This window comes from Coturnix japonica, chromosome 11 (assembly GCF_054131305.1).
Source record: "Coturnix japonica strain WE chromosome 11, WE-NBRP24, whole genome shotgun sequence".
Classification (NCBI taxonomy): Eukaryota; Metazoa; Chordata; class Aves; order Galliformes; family Phasianidae; genus Coturnix; species Coturnix japonica.
Window position 1 is genome coordinate 20,830,928 of NC_140673.1, and position 12,477 is coordinate 20,843,404.

Consider the following 12,477-nt stretch of genomic DNA (forward strand, 5'->3'; position numbering starts at 1 on the left):
TGTCCCTGTTTCTCTCTCAGGCTCCTTCCTCTCTGCTCTCCTGCTGCAGGTGAGACAAGGCTGTTAGCATCTCTCTGACCAGTTACTGTGGTGTGATACTGCTCCTGTGTGCTGCAGTGGTGTAATCAGGGCTTATGTGGCTCCTGCAGAGCAATAGTACAGCTCTGTTCTGTATGATGTGACTGCAAACATGGCACTTGCCAGTCCATACACTGAAAAAGGCCAGGAGCTGAAGAGCTGCAAATAGAAGCCATTTATTACACACTCATCACATGGGCTCCAGGATGATAGAGAACATCTTGCCATGGATTTTGCTGCTCCCTAGTTTGAGCCTTCTGTCAAGCTTTTCCTAAATGTACCTTGAGAAGTGTCTAATAGAATGAGCAGTAGGGAAAGGGGAAAGAATGTGATGATGCACTTATGTGCTCGGTCACAGAAATAAGTCCCTTATCTAAAAGTTGGGGTGAGCAGCTCCCATGTTGCCAGAGCTATGGAACAGGGCACAGCTCCTCCTGGGCCTCACCTTAAGGCTTCTGTGCTGAGCTGGTGCCTCCTAAGTAGGAGGGGGGTCATCCAGGGCTCCGAAGGGAATGCTGGGGAGGCTGGAGGGCACCAGTGGGTGGCTGGAGGCTGTGGGGCTTCCTGTCCTCGGGGTCGGCCTCAGTGGATCCTGGGGAAAGAAAAAGGCAGCTTTAATGGGAGTGTTAGCAACACAAAGTAAATCACTTGCAGTTTGGCGCTTAGAGGGAATGCGTTCCGCTGCAGCCAGGGAGCAAGTACCAAGTCAGCACCCTAGAAAGCCCCTCCCAAGGTGAGAGATACCCCTGCAACCCCAGGACCGGACTCACCGCTAGAGCGAAGGCTGGGGAGAGCGGAGGGGCCACGGGCGGTGGGAGGACGGCAGGGGGCAGACGCGGCCCCGTCCCCTCTGCTTGGCGTCGCAGCAGAATCTCCATCTTTGTCTGCAGCTGAGCCAGCTCCTCTGCACGCTGCTGGGCTGCCAGCGATCCTGGGGAACAACAGCTCGGACACACTCGGCTGCCACCTCACAGACAAATGGGCATCGCTCCATTTCCCGGTCACCCACCGACATCAGCTCGCATCTCTCTCCGGACCTTCAGTGCCAGGAGCTCACCCTCAAGCCTTTGGTTCTCCATCTCCACAGCCATCAGCGCCGCATCCAGGCCCCGTGCTGCCTCAACAGCAATGGGGTCCTGTCCCTGGGCTCTGTGCTGGGGCTGGTTCTTACTCATGTTCTGTGCAGCCCTTTTCTCCAGTGCCGTGGCCTCCAGCTGGAGGTCTAACAGCTGTGCCAGGGTGGCTTCATCGTGGCCACCAGCCCGCAGGTAGGAGAGCCGCAGTGCCCTGCCATGATGCTGGCATGAGCCCTGGTGGCTGAGGCTGTGCTGGGCTCCCATCCGCCCTCAATTCTCACCTGGCCTCAGCTGCCAGCGGCCCGGAGGGTGGCAGGAGGGTGTCGAGGTAGATGGCAGCCCTGGGGAGGATATGGGCAAATTGGGGTCCAGTGGGCAAAGGGCCCCTTTCTTTGCAGCCTGCAGCAGGGCTCACCCTTGGTGCTGGTGTCCAGCTCTGTCTGACGGCACCTCCGTGACTCGGTTCATTTCTGGTGACAGTCGCTTGTTGCACAGCAATGCCAGGCGCCGGCTCAGCTCTGCGGGACGTGCAGCTGGGTCACTCCAGAACCACAACCCTCACCCCGCACCCTGTGTTGGTTCCTACGCTCTCTCTGCTGCTCCAGCTGCTGGGTCCTGGCCCGGATTTCAGCCACGTGGCGCTGATGAGCCTCCAGCAGCTCCGGGACTCGTGGGTCCCCCCGCGGTGGGCTGGGCTCTCCCTGGGGCACAGGGGCAGCCGTGGCAGTGGGGGCCGAGCCCACAGGGCCGGCAGTGACCCCGCACTGTGCTGCAGGTGGGCGGGGCTGTGGGGTGCTCTCACCCGCTGTGCCGGCCGGCTGACAGCAGGGGCACGGAGCAGCGCCCGCTCACGGGGTGTGAGGATGTCACCCAGGGGCGCCCCACGGGCTCGGCCCGGGCCCTCACGTCCCAGAGGGGACCGAGGGAGCCCGGAGAGCAGGAGCACATGGCGTCGCTTGGGCTGATCCTCGTGCTGGGACATCGTGACCTTGAAGAGGCGAACGGGATGGGAATCGCTCAGCAGCACGCGGACATGCTGCGGCTGCTGGGGCTCCACGTCCTCGTCCCGCGGACCCGTCCCGCGTTACCGCTCGCTCCCGCCGTCCCGCCGCCCTTCCCGGCTCCTCCCCGGTCCCGCCGCCCGCCGGGGCCCCGATGCAGAACCGCTCTCGGTGCGCCCTGAGCAGCGCCAAGGAGCCGAAGGCCAAGCGGCAGCGGGGACAGGCGAAGGCTCCGGCAGCCGCCATCGGGTTCCCGCAGAACGCCCGTGCCCGTCAGCCCGGCCCGGCTCCTCCGCGCTGCCCGCCCCGCTCCGGGACGCTCCGGCGGTGTTTGCGGCCGCTGTTGCTATAGGCGCCGCGCCCCGCTCCGCCCCATTCGCACAGCCCGCTGTGTGGGCCGCCTCCCGGCCCTCGCTCACCTCCACAGCTCAGCTCCTCTCAGCTCCCCGCAGCGCTCCTGCGGTCCCGGCCGAGTCTCTTCGCGGTGTCCCCGGGTCGGGGCTTCCTGTGGAGGCCGCGTTCCGCCTCACGAGCCCCGCCCGCCATTTCGGACAGGGCTGTGAGGCGGGAGCGCCTCATCGCTTCACCTGTGCCCGCAGCGCTCAGGCAGGTGCTGGGCTGAGGGGCGGCCCGGCCCGTTCTCACACAGGACCCCACAGTGCTGCCATACACAGCTGCTCAGCACGGCTCTGTGCCCAAGGCACTTCCACATCACCCCGCTCACACCACGCCGTGCTGCCCTGCAGCGCCCAGCTCCAGCTCTGAGGCACAACCCCACACCGACACCCAGCTGCCTTCCGCCCCTGAACGGACACTGACATAGCTTAGGCCACACCTGAGTTGTTTGTAAAATCCTTTTTAATCTAATAGAAATGTTTTCATGATTTTTTTTTTCTTTCTTTAAAAAAGATTTCAATGAAAACAGCTTTGGATTCAGACATTCCCTTGCCACGTTGTGAACACAGACAGCAGCATTGCACCAGGAACAGGCAGTGACACCGACCGGTCGAGCTCCACTATTTCGGATGAAGAGGAAAATAAAAGGAAACTGCTTGAGTGGGAGATAATTCCAATGATTTTCTTTAATTTCTTAAAAAAAAAAAAGCAAGAAAAAAGCAAAAAAAACAACCAAAACAAAAAAAAATAAAGACCAACCAAACCAACCAACAGTGGCTGTCATCTCTCCACTGTTCTCTCCCTTCTCCCTTTGTAAAGGCCGAGTTCAGCTCCTGCAGTCCCAGCACTACAGCAATGTTTGCCAAGTGGATAAAACACAGTGGGAGAAGCAGCTCTTTATCCCCAGCGCTATTGGAACCCCAACGTTGCACATCCCTTGAGAGGAAAGCTTTTCTTTACATAAGAAAGACAATTAGAATTGGCAAACTGATGCAAAATATTTATTCCAAGTTAGTTATTTTTGATGCAGTAGTTTTTCCCCCTCATACAGACTCAATGTGATAGTCACTTTTTTTTTTCTCTTTTAAATCTGTAAATAATGTTATCAAAATAATCTTAATCTTTGAAATCTCACAAAAAATTTCTATTTTACAATCCACCCTGAATATCAAGGCTGCAAGAAGAAGAACACAAACAATTCCTATATCCAAATATTTTACAGCTGTACCCAAAAAAAAAGAAGAAAACCACAAACGCCTGGTTAAGTGATGAAGCTCCCCGAGCCGCCAAAAAAAAAACCACAAAAAAAATAAAATAAAATAAAAAAAATTCATGTTATTAGCATTAATTTAACATAATTAGAACTTCAATAGCCATATTTTTTTTTTGTCATTGACAATGATTGTTTTAGCACGTCGTTACCGCACGGCATTGTGTAATGCAGCGGCGCTGTTAGAAGCTTGCTGTTGCAAAGATCAGTCAGCCACTCGTATCCTGCTTACCAGACTGAACTTGTGCACTGCCCCACAAGGGATTCCTGTCAAAAACTTGCTAGCTGCACAAACTTCTATTAAGCATTAGGGCAAAACCAAAAGAAAAAGCTAAAGAAGCCAATTTCTCTCTTCTTTGGGATACAATTATTTCCCTTGTGCATGAAGTAACAACAGAAGAAAAAAACTGAACAGACTGGAGACAGAATAAACTCTGTTTAGTTTATACAACCCCAAACACGTGTTGAACTATGAACTGAGTTTATTGGGTTGGTTTTATTTATTTTAATTCTCTTGTGCCCTCTCTCAGGCATCGTCATCTGAAGTCTCGCTGCTACTAGTTTCTGTTTCCGAGTCCTCAATCTTTGTCTTAAAAGTGCTTCTCCAGTGGAACAACAGGCTGGAGCCGCGGCCCTGAAGAAATCCGTTCTTCCCAAATCCGTTTCTTCTTCGCTGTGGGAATGAAAGTATGTTTTAAAATAAGCACAAGTATAGAGAGTAACTGTCACTAATCACCTGTGGGCATCGGTCCTGAGCTCACTTGTATGTACGTGTGCTCTATATGGATAACGGACAGTCATCAACTACAATCCAGTTTTGTTTCTGCTCTAAGTCTTCTAGAGCACCCTGGGCATTGCACAAATGGCAAGGCTGATGCATAAATGGCAAGAGTTACAAACATACCTGCTCTGATTTAATTTGGAACTCTTTGAGCTCATCCTCTGTGAGGGGAAGGTAATTCTCATCATTTTCAGGATATTCCTGCCATCCCATTTCTTTCAATAACCTGATTCACACACACACACACAAAAAAAAAAAGGCACAGGAATTAAAGCAATGGAACAAAGGCAAAGGTGAGAATAGTTTGTCCACGAAGCACAAGGTTTTATACTAAATTACTTTGAATTCAACAGGGAATCTTTTCCATTACAGACCACTTAATGTTTAGTGATTACCCAATATTTTTCTTACTCAATGTCTTCTACAAATATTTAATCATCAGCATTTCCATACAGTGGGTAAATGACTGGTCTGGCAGAAGGATAAAAAAGCAACCAAACAGTTCTGAAATCCTACCCAAGGACACTGAAGGAGGACGTGAGGCAAACCAGCTCCTCAGCTCAGGATCTCTAAAAGTTACCATCCGCTTACACAGCAGATGCTCACAGGCCACTCACTCACTGAAGGAAGATACAAACTGAGATCTAAAGTAAGAATTTTCTTAATTGTCTGCTACCTTTACAGAATTTAAAGCAGCACAAGAGTATTCCGAGGGTAGACAGAGCGAAACCAGTATGTATGAGCCTGCAGTATCCGATTCATAACCCAGATCACCACCTTCAGGATACGATACGCAGTAATAAATTCATTGTAACGACACTAGGTTTGTGTTGCCTCACCATGTGGGCAGGTAAATCTCTAGGCAGCATTAACGCACAAGGATGTGGCACCAGGGAAGTGCAGGAATTTAATTACAGACCTTGGCAAGGTCTTGGCTCAGCTGTCATCAGTGTTTGTTTTACTTGAAGACTCCACCACCCACTCCAGCAAATAGAAATGGAACCCACACCTCCAGTTCAGCTTTGTGTACTTCCCAGAAAGTTCTCTGAAATAGTTTCCTTCTTGCACAGTCAGAGGACTCGCTCTCTTTTACTCCAGACATTACTTGGCTACTGCCTTACCTGTGTTCTGCTTCCAATGAATGAGAGAGGTTTTCCCCCTCCTCTGGCAAAGGGAGAGAAAGGCCATTTTGATGGCAATTCTCTTCCCAGTTTTCCTTTGGTTCTGGTGTGCTGTTGCTCTCCATCTAAAGAAAAATAAAAGCAAAGTGTGCAAAGAATACGATGATATCACACTTCCAAGTTCAAGTTTCTGCTCCTGGGAGTAAACCAAGACCTTTTGAGTCAAGGCTTTCAACAGAGCCTGGACTGACAGTGACCTGAAAGCAGCTTCTACCTAGCTGTGACAAGGTAACAGGACATGGGTGGCATTTTGGTGGACTGCACTTTGATGCCAGGGGAGTAAGTGCTGACACTGCAAAGCCATCATCAGTGCCTCCACATCCACTCTTAAGGATACTGTTTACATACATAGTAAGCCACAGACCTTCACATTTAGGATTCTGGTCCAAGCCTGAGGCTTAAGCCTCTATGCTACACATTTGTACAAGCACTGAATCCAACCTTCCTGTGAATGTAGTTTGACATCAAGTTTGAAATCAAAGACAGCATTGTTCCATCCCTTAGAGAACTCTTACAAAGACCCAGATTACCTTCAACCTGTCACACCTTCCCTTCCACCTCATTTATTACTTATCCTTTAGCATTTCATCTGTTATGCATCTCCTTTCATCACAGTGCTGCTCACTACCTCTGCTGGCATGTGTGTCAGACCAAGGGAAGTCATTCATTTCCACGCCCACAGCCTGAATTACATATACAGCTTTTTTCAGTGCCCAACTCCTTCAAAACAGTGATCATTAAGGACAGTGATCTTACATCATCCAGCTTGTCACATTCTCTGCTCTCTGTTATCTCCCCATTCCTATCATCTTTCAGTGCCTTCAGGAATTCGCTCTTTTTATCAGTGGTGCGACGCATCAGCTTTGTCAAGCGTGAAGAGCAGATCTCGATAGGAGGGGTGGTGCTGGAAGGACTCTAGACAAAGGAAGCAGAATAAGGAAACTTTAAAAAGTACACTCTTATAAAGATCGGGCCCTTTTCAGGATCTCTACTATTGAATGCTCATCAGTTCCTGGACTAGCTCTTAACTCCTTAGGAAATCTTAGATGTCCATCAAAATAGTGACTGGTGTTGTATACCCAGTTCTTCCCTTATCAGCACATTATGCTCCCAACTATCACTACCAACTCTATTTTATTTTTCCTTTCCCTAGGTGTCAACGTGGCCAAGAATACATTTATTTTGTTCCTTGGCAACATAACTCTCCCATGTAAGAGGAGACTACAACAGAAAATGTGGGCAGAGAGCTGCATGTAAGACTCAGTCCACAAAGATTATAAAACCAGGGAGCTTGGGCTCTGTTCAAAACTGTGTTTTAAGGCATCCTGGCTGCCTCTACCCTGACATTAAGGTTTGGGCTGGGAATCTCTTTTCAGGGAGTGGCACATCTTTAACCAACTGGACATTAAACAGCCACAGCCTCTGCCTCCTCCCCTGGAGAGCACGCTGCTGACTCCTGCCTATGATGGTTCTGTGCATGGCCAGGCACGGACGGCCCTTCACCTGCAGGAAATCCGCTCAGCTGAATTCTTGAACCCAAGGTAATCTCACGTGCTCTTCCACAATGTTTTGCTTCCTTAACTACCTTCAATCTTTGCACCAGGCACAACAGTTCGCACACTGGCAGCAACAGCAGTGCAATTTAAGCAGCAATAACCAAGATGAGCTGAGCTTTCAATTTTATGTTTTGTCATTTTTGCACAGGAAATCTAAAACGTCATGAGAAACATCCCAGTATCCTAATCTTCTGCTCATATACAGTCTTCACGGCTGGCTACTCTAAGGTGAGGAACTCAGCTACTTGTGTGGATACCCAACACTAGAATATCATATACAGAGACATTCTTTACTTACTGGCTTTGATTTTTACCTTTTTCTCAATTAAAAAACCAGTACCATTTCCTAAAGCACGTAGCTTCTCCCCTCCCTTTTTTTTTCCCCTCCTTTAACTAGTGTGGGAGGGTTGTAAACCCAGGCTCTCAAAAATAAATCTCCTTTATAAAGAAGTGTTGTTATCATACCACATGGTGCTCCGAGCAAAGATCAAGGGAACTAAAATATTTAGCAAACATAACCAGGCAGCAACAGCTGCTTGTATTTCTCATGCCTGTTGCACATGAAACACTGGTGTGCAATGATGGCTTTGAGAGAAGTGTGTGCTGCTCATAATGCCTCACTTTTCTCAGATAGCCTTCTCAGATTTTGCCCTATTCAACACTGTATTGAACAAACCAACAATGGTAAAAGACAAATGACTGAATGTTAGGATAAGAAGCTGCTGTAGTACTTAAAGCTCTCAACATGGTAATTAGTTTGACTGCAAGTGACAGAAGGCAACAGTGAACATAGGAGAATGAAAACCAGCTATCTGTGGGTAATCCTGAGTACTCTGCTGGAAGCGCTTGAGCTTTCTGCAAGAAATAAGATTACTGAAAAGGAACAAATTCATTTCTGTTCTCATTTTATTCATTACTTTCTCTAGAAGGCTTTATAATACTAGAAGAGACCGTTATGTAAAGTAATACAAATAGTTGGTTTTTGGCATCTTTTTTAAAGGTAGGTTTAGCCATTTGAATGAAATATCAAGGCATCTCTCAGATACTCTGAGAACAATTCATAACATCAGGCTTGTTCGGACATCAGCCAATGAACAGGGGCAATTACTCATAGAAAAAGTCATCCCATGCTATTTTAGGATTTCAGACTGAATCTTGAATTTGTTTGTCTTGGACTGGCTAAGATACAGTGCCAGTGCTACGCAGTATCTTTTAGTTTACAAGACATTGTTTACAAGACTTGTATCTCTGTCTCAGAAGTAAAAGGGCAGAGACTGTAGTAGTCCCGCAGAGCTGGGATTACCATATTACTTGCTGGCCATGGCCCTGAGTTTCCATACTGCCAGTCTCCAATAGATTCAGAGAAAAACATATTGCAAGTGTTCAGCTTTAGCTGGGAGGAATTTAAGCACTTTCTGTTTAGTTGACTGATGCTGGTAACAGAGTATTAAACGAAGCATTGCTGCCTCTGACAAAAAGCCCAGCTGCCCTACACTCCTGTCAGAAAAGAATCCGACAGCTTTGCTGACTGAAGTTTCAGCCACAACTTAGAGGAAAAGAAAAACATAGCCAGACTACTTGTGTTACTACTGTATGATATAAAGCACATGTTCCATTGGTATCTTTACCTTGAGGTAAAAGCCGATATAGCTTACATATTTATATTGTAAAGGTGTCTGTACTTCACCGTTTTACACAAAAAGGAAGACTGTCAGTAGTACAAAGGACTCAGTCTAAAGACAGACAAAAGGTAAGGAGAAGGGATGCAGCTCCAGATCTAGTTCTCCAAGTGACAGATGCTGGCTTTTTAACTAATGCTTTTAATGACTGTGTACAGGCTATGAAGTGAACCACAGGAATGTTGGCCAAAACACATCAAGTCACAGTTACCAGTGAAGTGTTAAGTAATTTACATTTGGAGATTCTCTCCACACATCAGAAACACACAGACCAGAAATGGAGGTAAGCCAGCCTTATCCTCAGCAGATTACCTCCTACCAACACTAAAAACAGGCATGAAGCTGAACCCCTCAGAGCTCATTGCTTGTGCTGTTGTTTTCCTACAGAAAAGAAGCAAGGCAGATCACTTTCACTTTCTTTTCCTATAAAGTACTTAAGAACAGCATGGGAATCAGCCTATCTTTCAGTGCACATCTTTTCTTGGTATCTGCAGTCCTGCAAGTCCATGCGTGTCTAACAACACAAGGCTATTAAGTATGAGGTTTTTCATTTTTAAATTGGGAAGAAATTCTAGTATGTTTGGGTAAATGCTAATGGCAACAGCTTTACAACCAGATCACTTGAGAGCATCAAAGATGCACTAAAGATGTGCTAAGAATGTACAAGTGAGACATAATTCAGGGGTACAAAGCTAGGTATCACATGCAGGAAAGATTTTATTTTGTTGAAGCTACAGTAGGTGACAGTGATAAAATTCCTTTCTTACACCCAAACCCCATTTCTTACCTCTTTGGGAGAGGTGAGGACTGAGCCACTTGCCAGTACCGCTGGTTTGGTTACAGACACTGGACTGGTAAAGGCAGAGTCACGGCTGGAGGAAAGCGAGCCTGGCTTGTGTTCATTTCTGTTGGCTTTCCATGGACTTGGCTATGTTGAAAAGAACACAAAAGACAAGAAGTGGTAAGACACTACAATGGGTTGGTTGCAAGCAGAAAAGCAAAAACAGTTCACCTCTAAATACATTATTTTTCCCCATTATCATCTCCTGTTTCCTCCAAGGCACAGCAAGTTCTGCTTCACAGGCATGACCCCCTAATAAGAAAATGCAGTTGGAGCCTAAGGAGAAAATCCAGCACTGCTCTTCATCAACTGGAATCACCACTGAGAGAATCAGTGCATCTTGCAGCTAGCATCAGATAGGAAACAAAGATCCCAATTAAACCCATGTTTCATATAGGAATGCTGTTCGTCACACAGAAAAGTTCTGCCTCACTTGACAGGAACTTCCCCTGTGCAAGAAAGCAGCACCTCAAGGAATCTTTCTGTCCAAGCCGAGAATGTAAATTTCCTTAGGGCTCTGGAAGTGTCCATCACTGCACTGATTTAGCCAATAAAAGTAATAGAAAATTGGCAGTTTAATGCAGTGGATGAGCACTGTACCTACCTACTGTTTTGCTCTGGATACTCTCTGCAATGTCCCTTAGATACAATGGCAGTCTGGCTGAAAAGCAAAGCCTTCAAGATAACACTTTGTTACTTGGAATTTTGTTCTTGGGCCTGTCTCGTCAGCCAAGGACAAACACTGAAGTGGCAGCTTTTATTACAGTAACGCTAACAAAGGACTCGAATCAGGCAGTGTAAAAAATACATTTGTCAAAGCATTAAGGCATAACAGTTCCTTTGAACAATTGTGTTTCTGAAGCCAACTTGATAGCAAAATAATTCATGCATGGTGTGATTAAGCTGTATCTGACATTAAATAGATCTTGTATCCGTGAGCAATGAAAGCAGAAGCCATAATTTCACTATGATCTCTCTCTCCATTGGGCTATTTTATTCCTTTTAAAATAAATGCATCACCAGAGGAGACCATCATTCCATTCTCATTAATAGCCTTCCACACCAACTTTAGAAGTAGTCTACAGCGCTGAATAAATAATTCAGCACTCATACCAGATTCCAAACATGTATTTGAAACCCAGAAAAGACTCTGGTCTCCAAAATATTGCCTGTAGTAAGTTTCTTAGGAGCAGAGAATCAATTTAACAAGAAGCTTCCCTCTGCATATTCACATGGATGCACTCGTTCAGGTACCTGGCTCTGGGCTGCTAATTGTCATTCTCCCACCTTCCACAAAGTGGCAGCTTACACAAATTCAAACTCTGATCACTGCTACTTTCTTAGAGACTGCTGGATTCAAGGGCAACAGCTACAGCTGAGCATCAAAAGGAATCGCCTGCATATTATGACCTTCACTCACTGCTCACCTGTGAACAATTCCGCCACATCTAAAGGAAGAATGTGCTTCCATCACTGCCACCGTGTTCTCCTCCTCTGGTACAGCTAACAAGCATATTTCATCCAGTTTGCCTCTGACAGCTTTCCAGTACTGCTGACTTTGTCAAAAGGAACGTTCTGACTCCTCTAATGCTTTATGCACTACAACTTCCACACAACCTTCTGGAGCCTTCAGAATAATGTAGCCTACCACAGCTCCTTTCTGTCTCTACCTTTAAAAGAAGGCATCATGAACACAGGTTTTCTACCTAAGGATGAGCAGATCTCCACCTTTAGCTCTATCAGTGGTCGTCATTCACTAACACACAAGCTGTTGATGAGACAGCACACAGTTCCTAGTTGTTGAAATCCCCACCAGTGAGCAGCATCATACTCCCTCTACAACCACAGCACGGTGTCAATGCATGCACACTTCATGACTGGAGAACACAACTTATATCACAATTAACATGACTGTGATCTCCTGGGAGCTGCCACACATCACGAGTCAATACCTGCTCTACCAGCCCAGTTATCAGCATTGTCTCATCTATGGTAAGGATTCAGGTACAATCCACACCTAGTAATTGTTCTGAATGGAATATCCTGGAATATACCAAAGGAAAGTGAGGCAGCTACTGTAACATATGGCCATAATTCTGAATTAGATATAGACGTATAAGCTAGAACACAAGCAGGGAAGATGTCAAAACTCAAAATCCCCCCCTAAAACAAACCTTGCATTTTTAGCATTAGTTCAACTTTCACACCACAGTCACAAGACCGTCTCCAAAAGCCTGATCATACTCCTTAAATTATCTATGAAAATAAGAGGCTTTGTTCCAACTGTGGGCACAGATTACTGTATTTTTGTTTGTTTGTTTCAATAAAGAATTAAAATGTAAAGGGTAATTTCAGAGAACAGTTTGAGAAGTTTTGAGAGCAGCTCTGCTAGACTGAATTAACAGAAAAACTTCTGCAAAGGGTTTTACAAGTAATGAAAACAAAATGCAACAGCAACAACACAGCGAGAACTAACAGCTATGAAAATATTTATGTTTGACTTCCACAATTTCAAGGCAATGGGTCTACATGCAGCAGCACAGCAGACCTTTATACAGCTTTCAGAAGTACATTTCAATCTCTTAAGCTCTACTGCTGGTACAGTGCTAGTTTTCAAA

General features: G+C 46.5%; 2 protein-coding genes across 6 annotated transcripts in view; both read right to left on the bottom strand.

The window, feature by feature from the left end:
* Positions 1-98: 98 nt before the first annotated feature.
* Positions 99-2,835, bottom strand: CCDC17 (coiled-coil domain containing 17). 4 transcript variants are annotated; one of them, XM_032446389.2, is made up of 9 exons: positions 2,243-2,551; positions 1,957-2,142; positions 1,741-1,855; positions 1,570-1,672; positions 1,436-1,495; positions 1,088-1,365; positions 849-1,009; positions 524-670; positions 99-237 (listed from the first exon to the last, which is right to left on the bottom strand). In XM_032446389.2, the coding sequence occupies exons 1-8, from the start codon at positions 2,399-2,401 to the stop codon at positions 554-556; spliced, it is 1,179 nt and encodes a 392-aa protein (XP_032302280.2). In that variant the 5' UTR covers positions 2,402-2,551; the 3' UTR covers positions 99-237; positions 524-553. The 4 variants fall into 4 exon arrangements, with proteins under 4 accessions (XP_032302280.2, XP_032302279.2, XP_015725778.2 ...); XM_032446388.2 differs by lacking the exon at positions 99-237 and adding an exon at positions 239-371; XM_015870292.3 differs by lacking the exon at positions 99-237 and having other exon boundaries at positions 239-670.
* Positions 2,836-3,530: 695 nt separating this feature from the next.
* Positions 3,531-12,477, bottom strand: part of GPBP1L1 (GC-rich promoter binding protein 1 like 1) — a 29,656-nt gene continuing 20,709 nt past the window's right edge. For both annotated transcript variants that reach the window (XM_015870293.3, XM_015870294.3), the window contains 5 exons: positions 9,806-9,946; positions 6,540-6,698; positions 5,724-5,848; positions 4,726-4,828; positions 3,531-4,494 (listed from right to left, as the gene is read on the bottom strand). In XM_015870293.3, the coding sequence (XP_015725779.1) occupies positions 4,348-4,494; positions 4,726-4,828; positions 5,724-5,848; positions 6,540-6,698; positions 9,806-9,946 (675 nt within the window). In that variant the 3' untranslated portion in view covers positions 3,531-4,347. The remainder of the gene's footprint in view (positions 4,495-4,725; positions 4,829-5,723; positions 5,849-6,539; positions 6,699-9,805; positions 9,947-12,477) is intronic.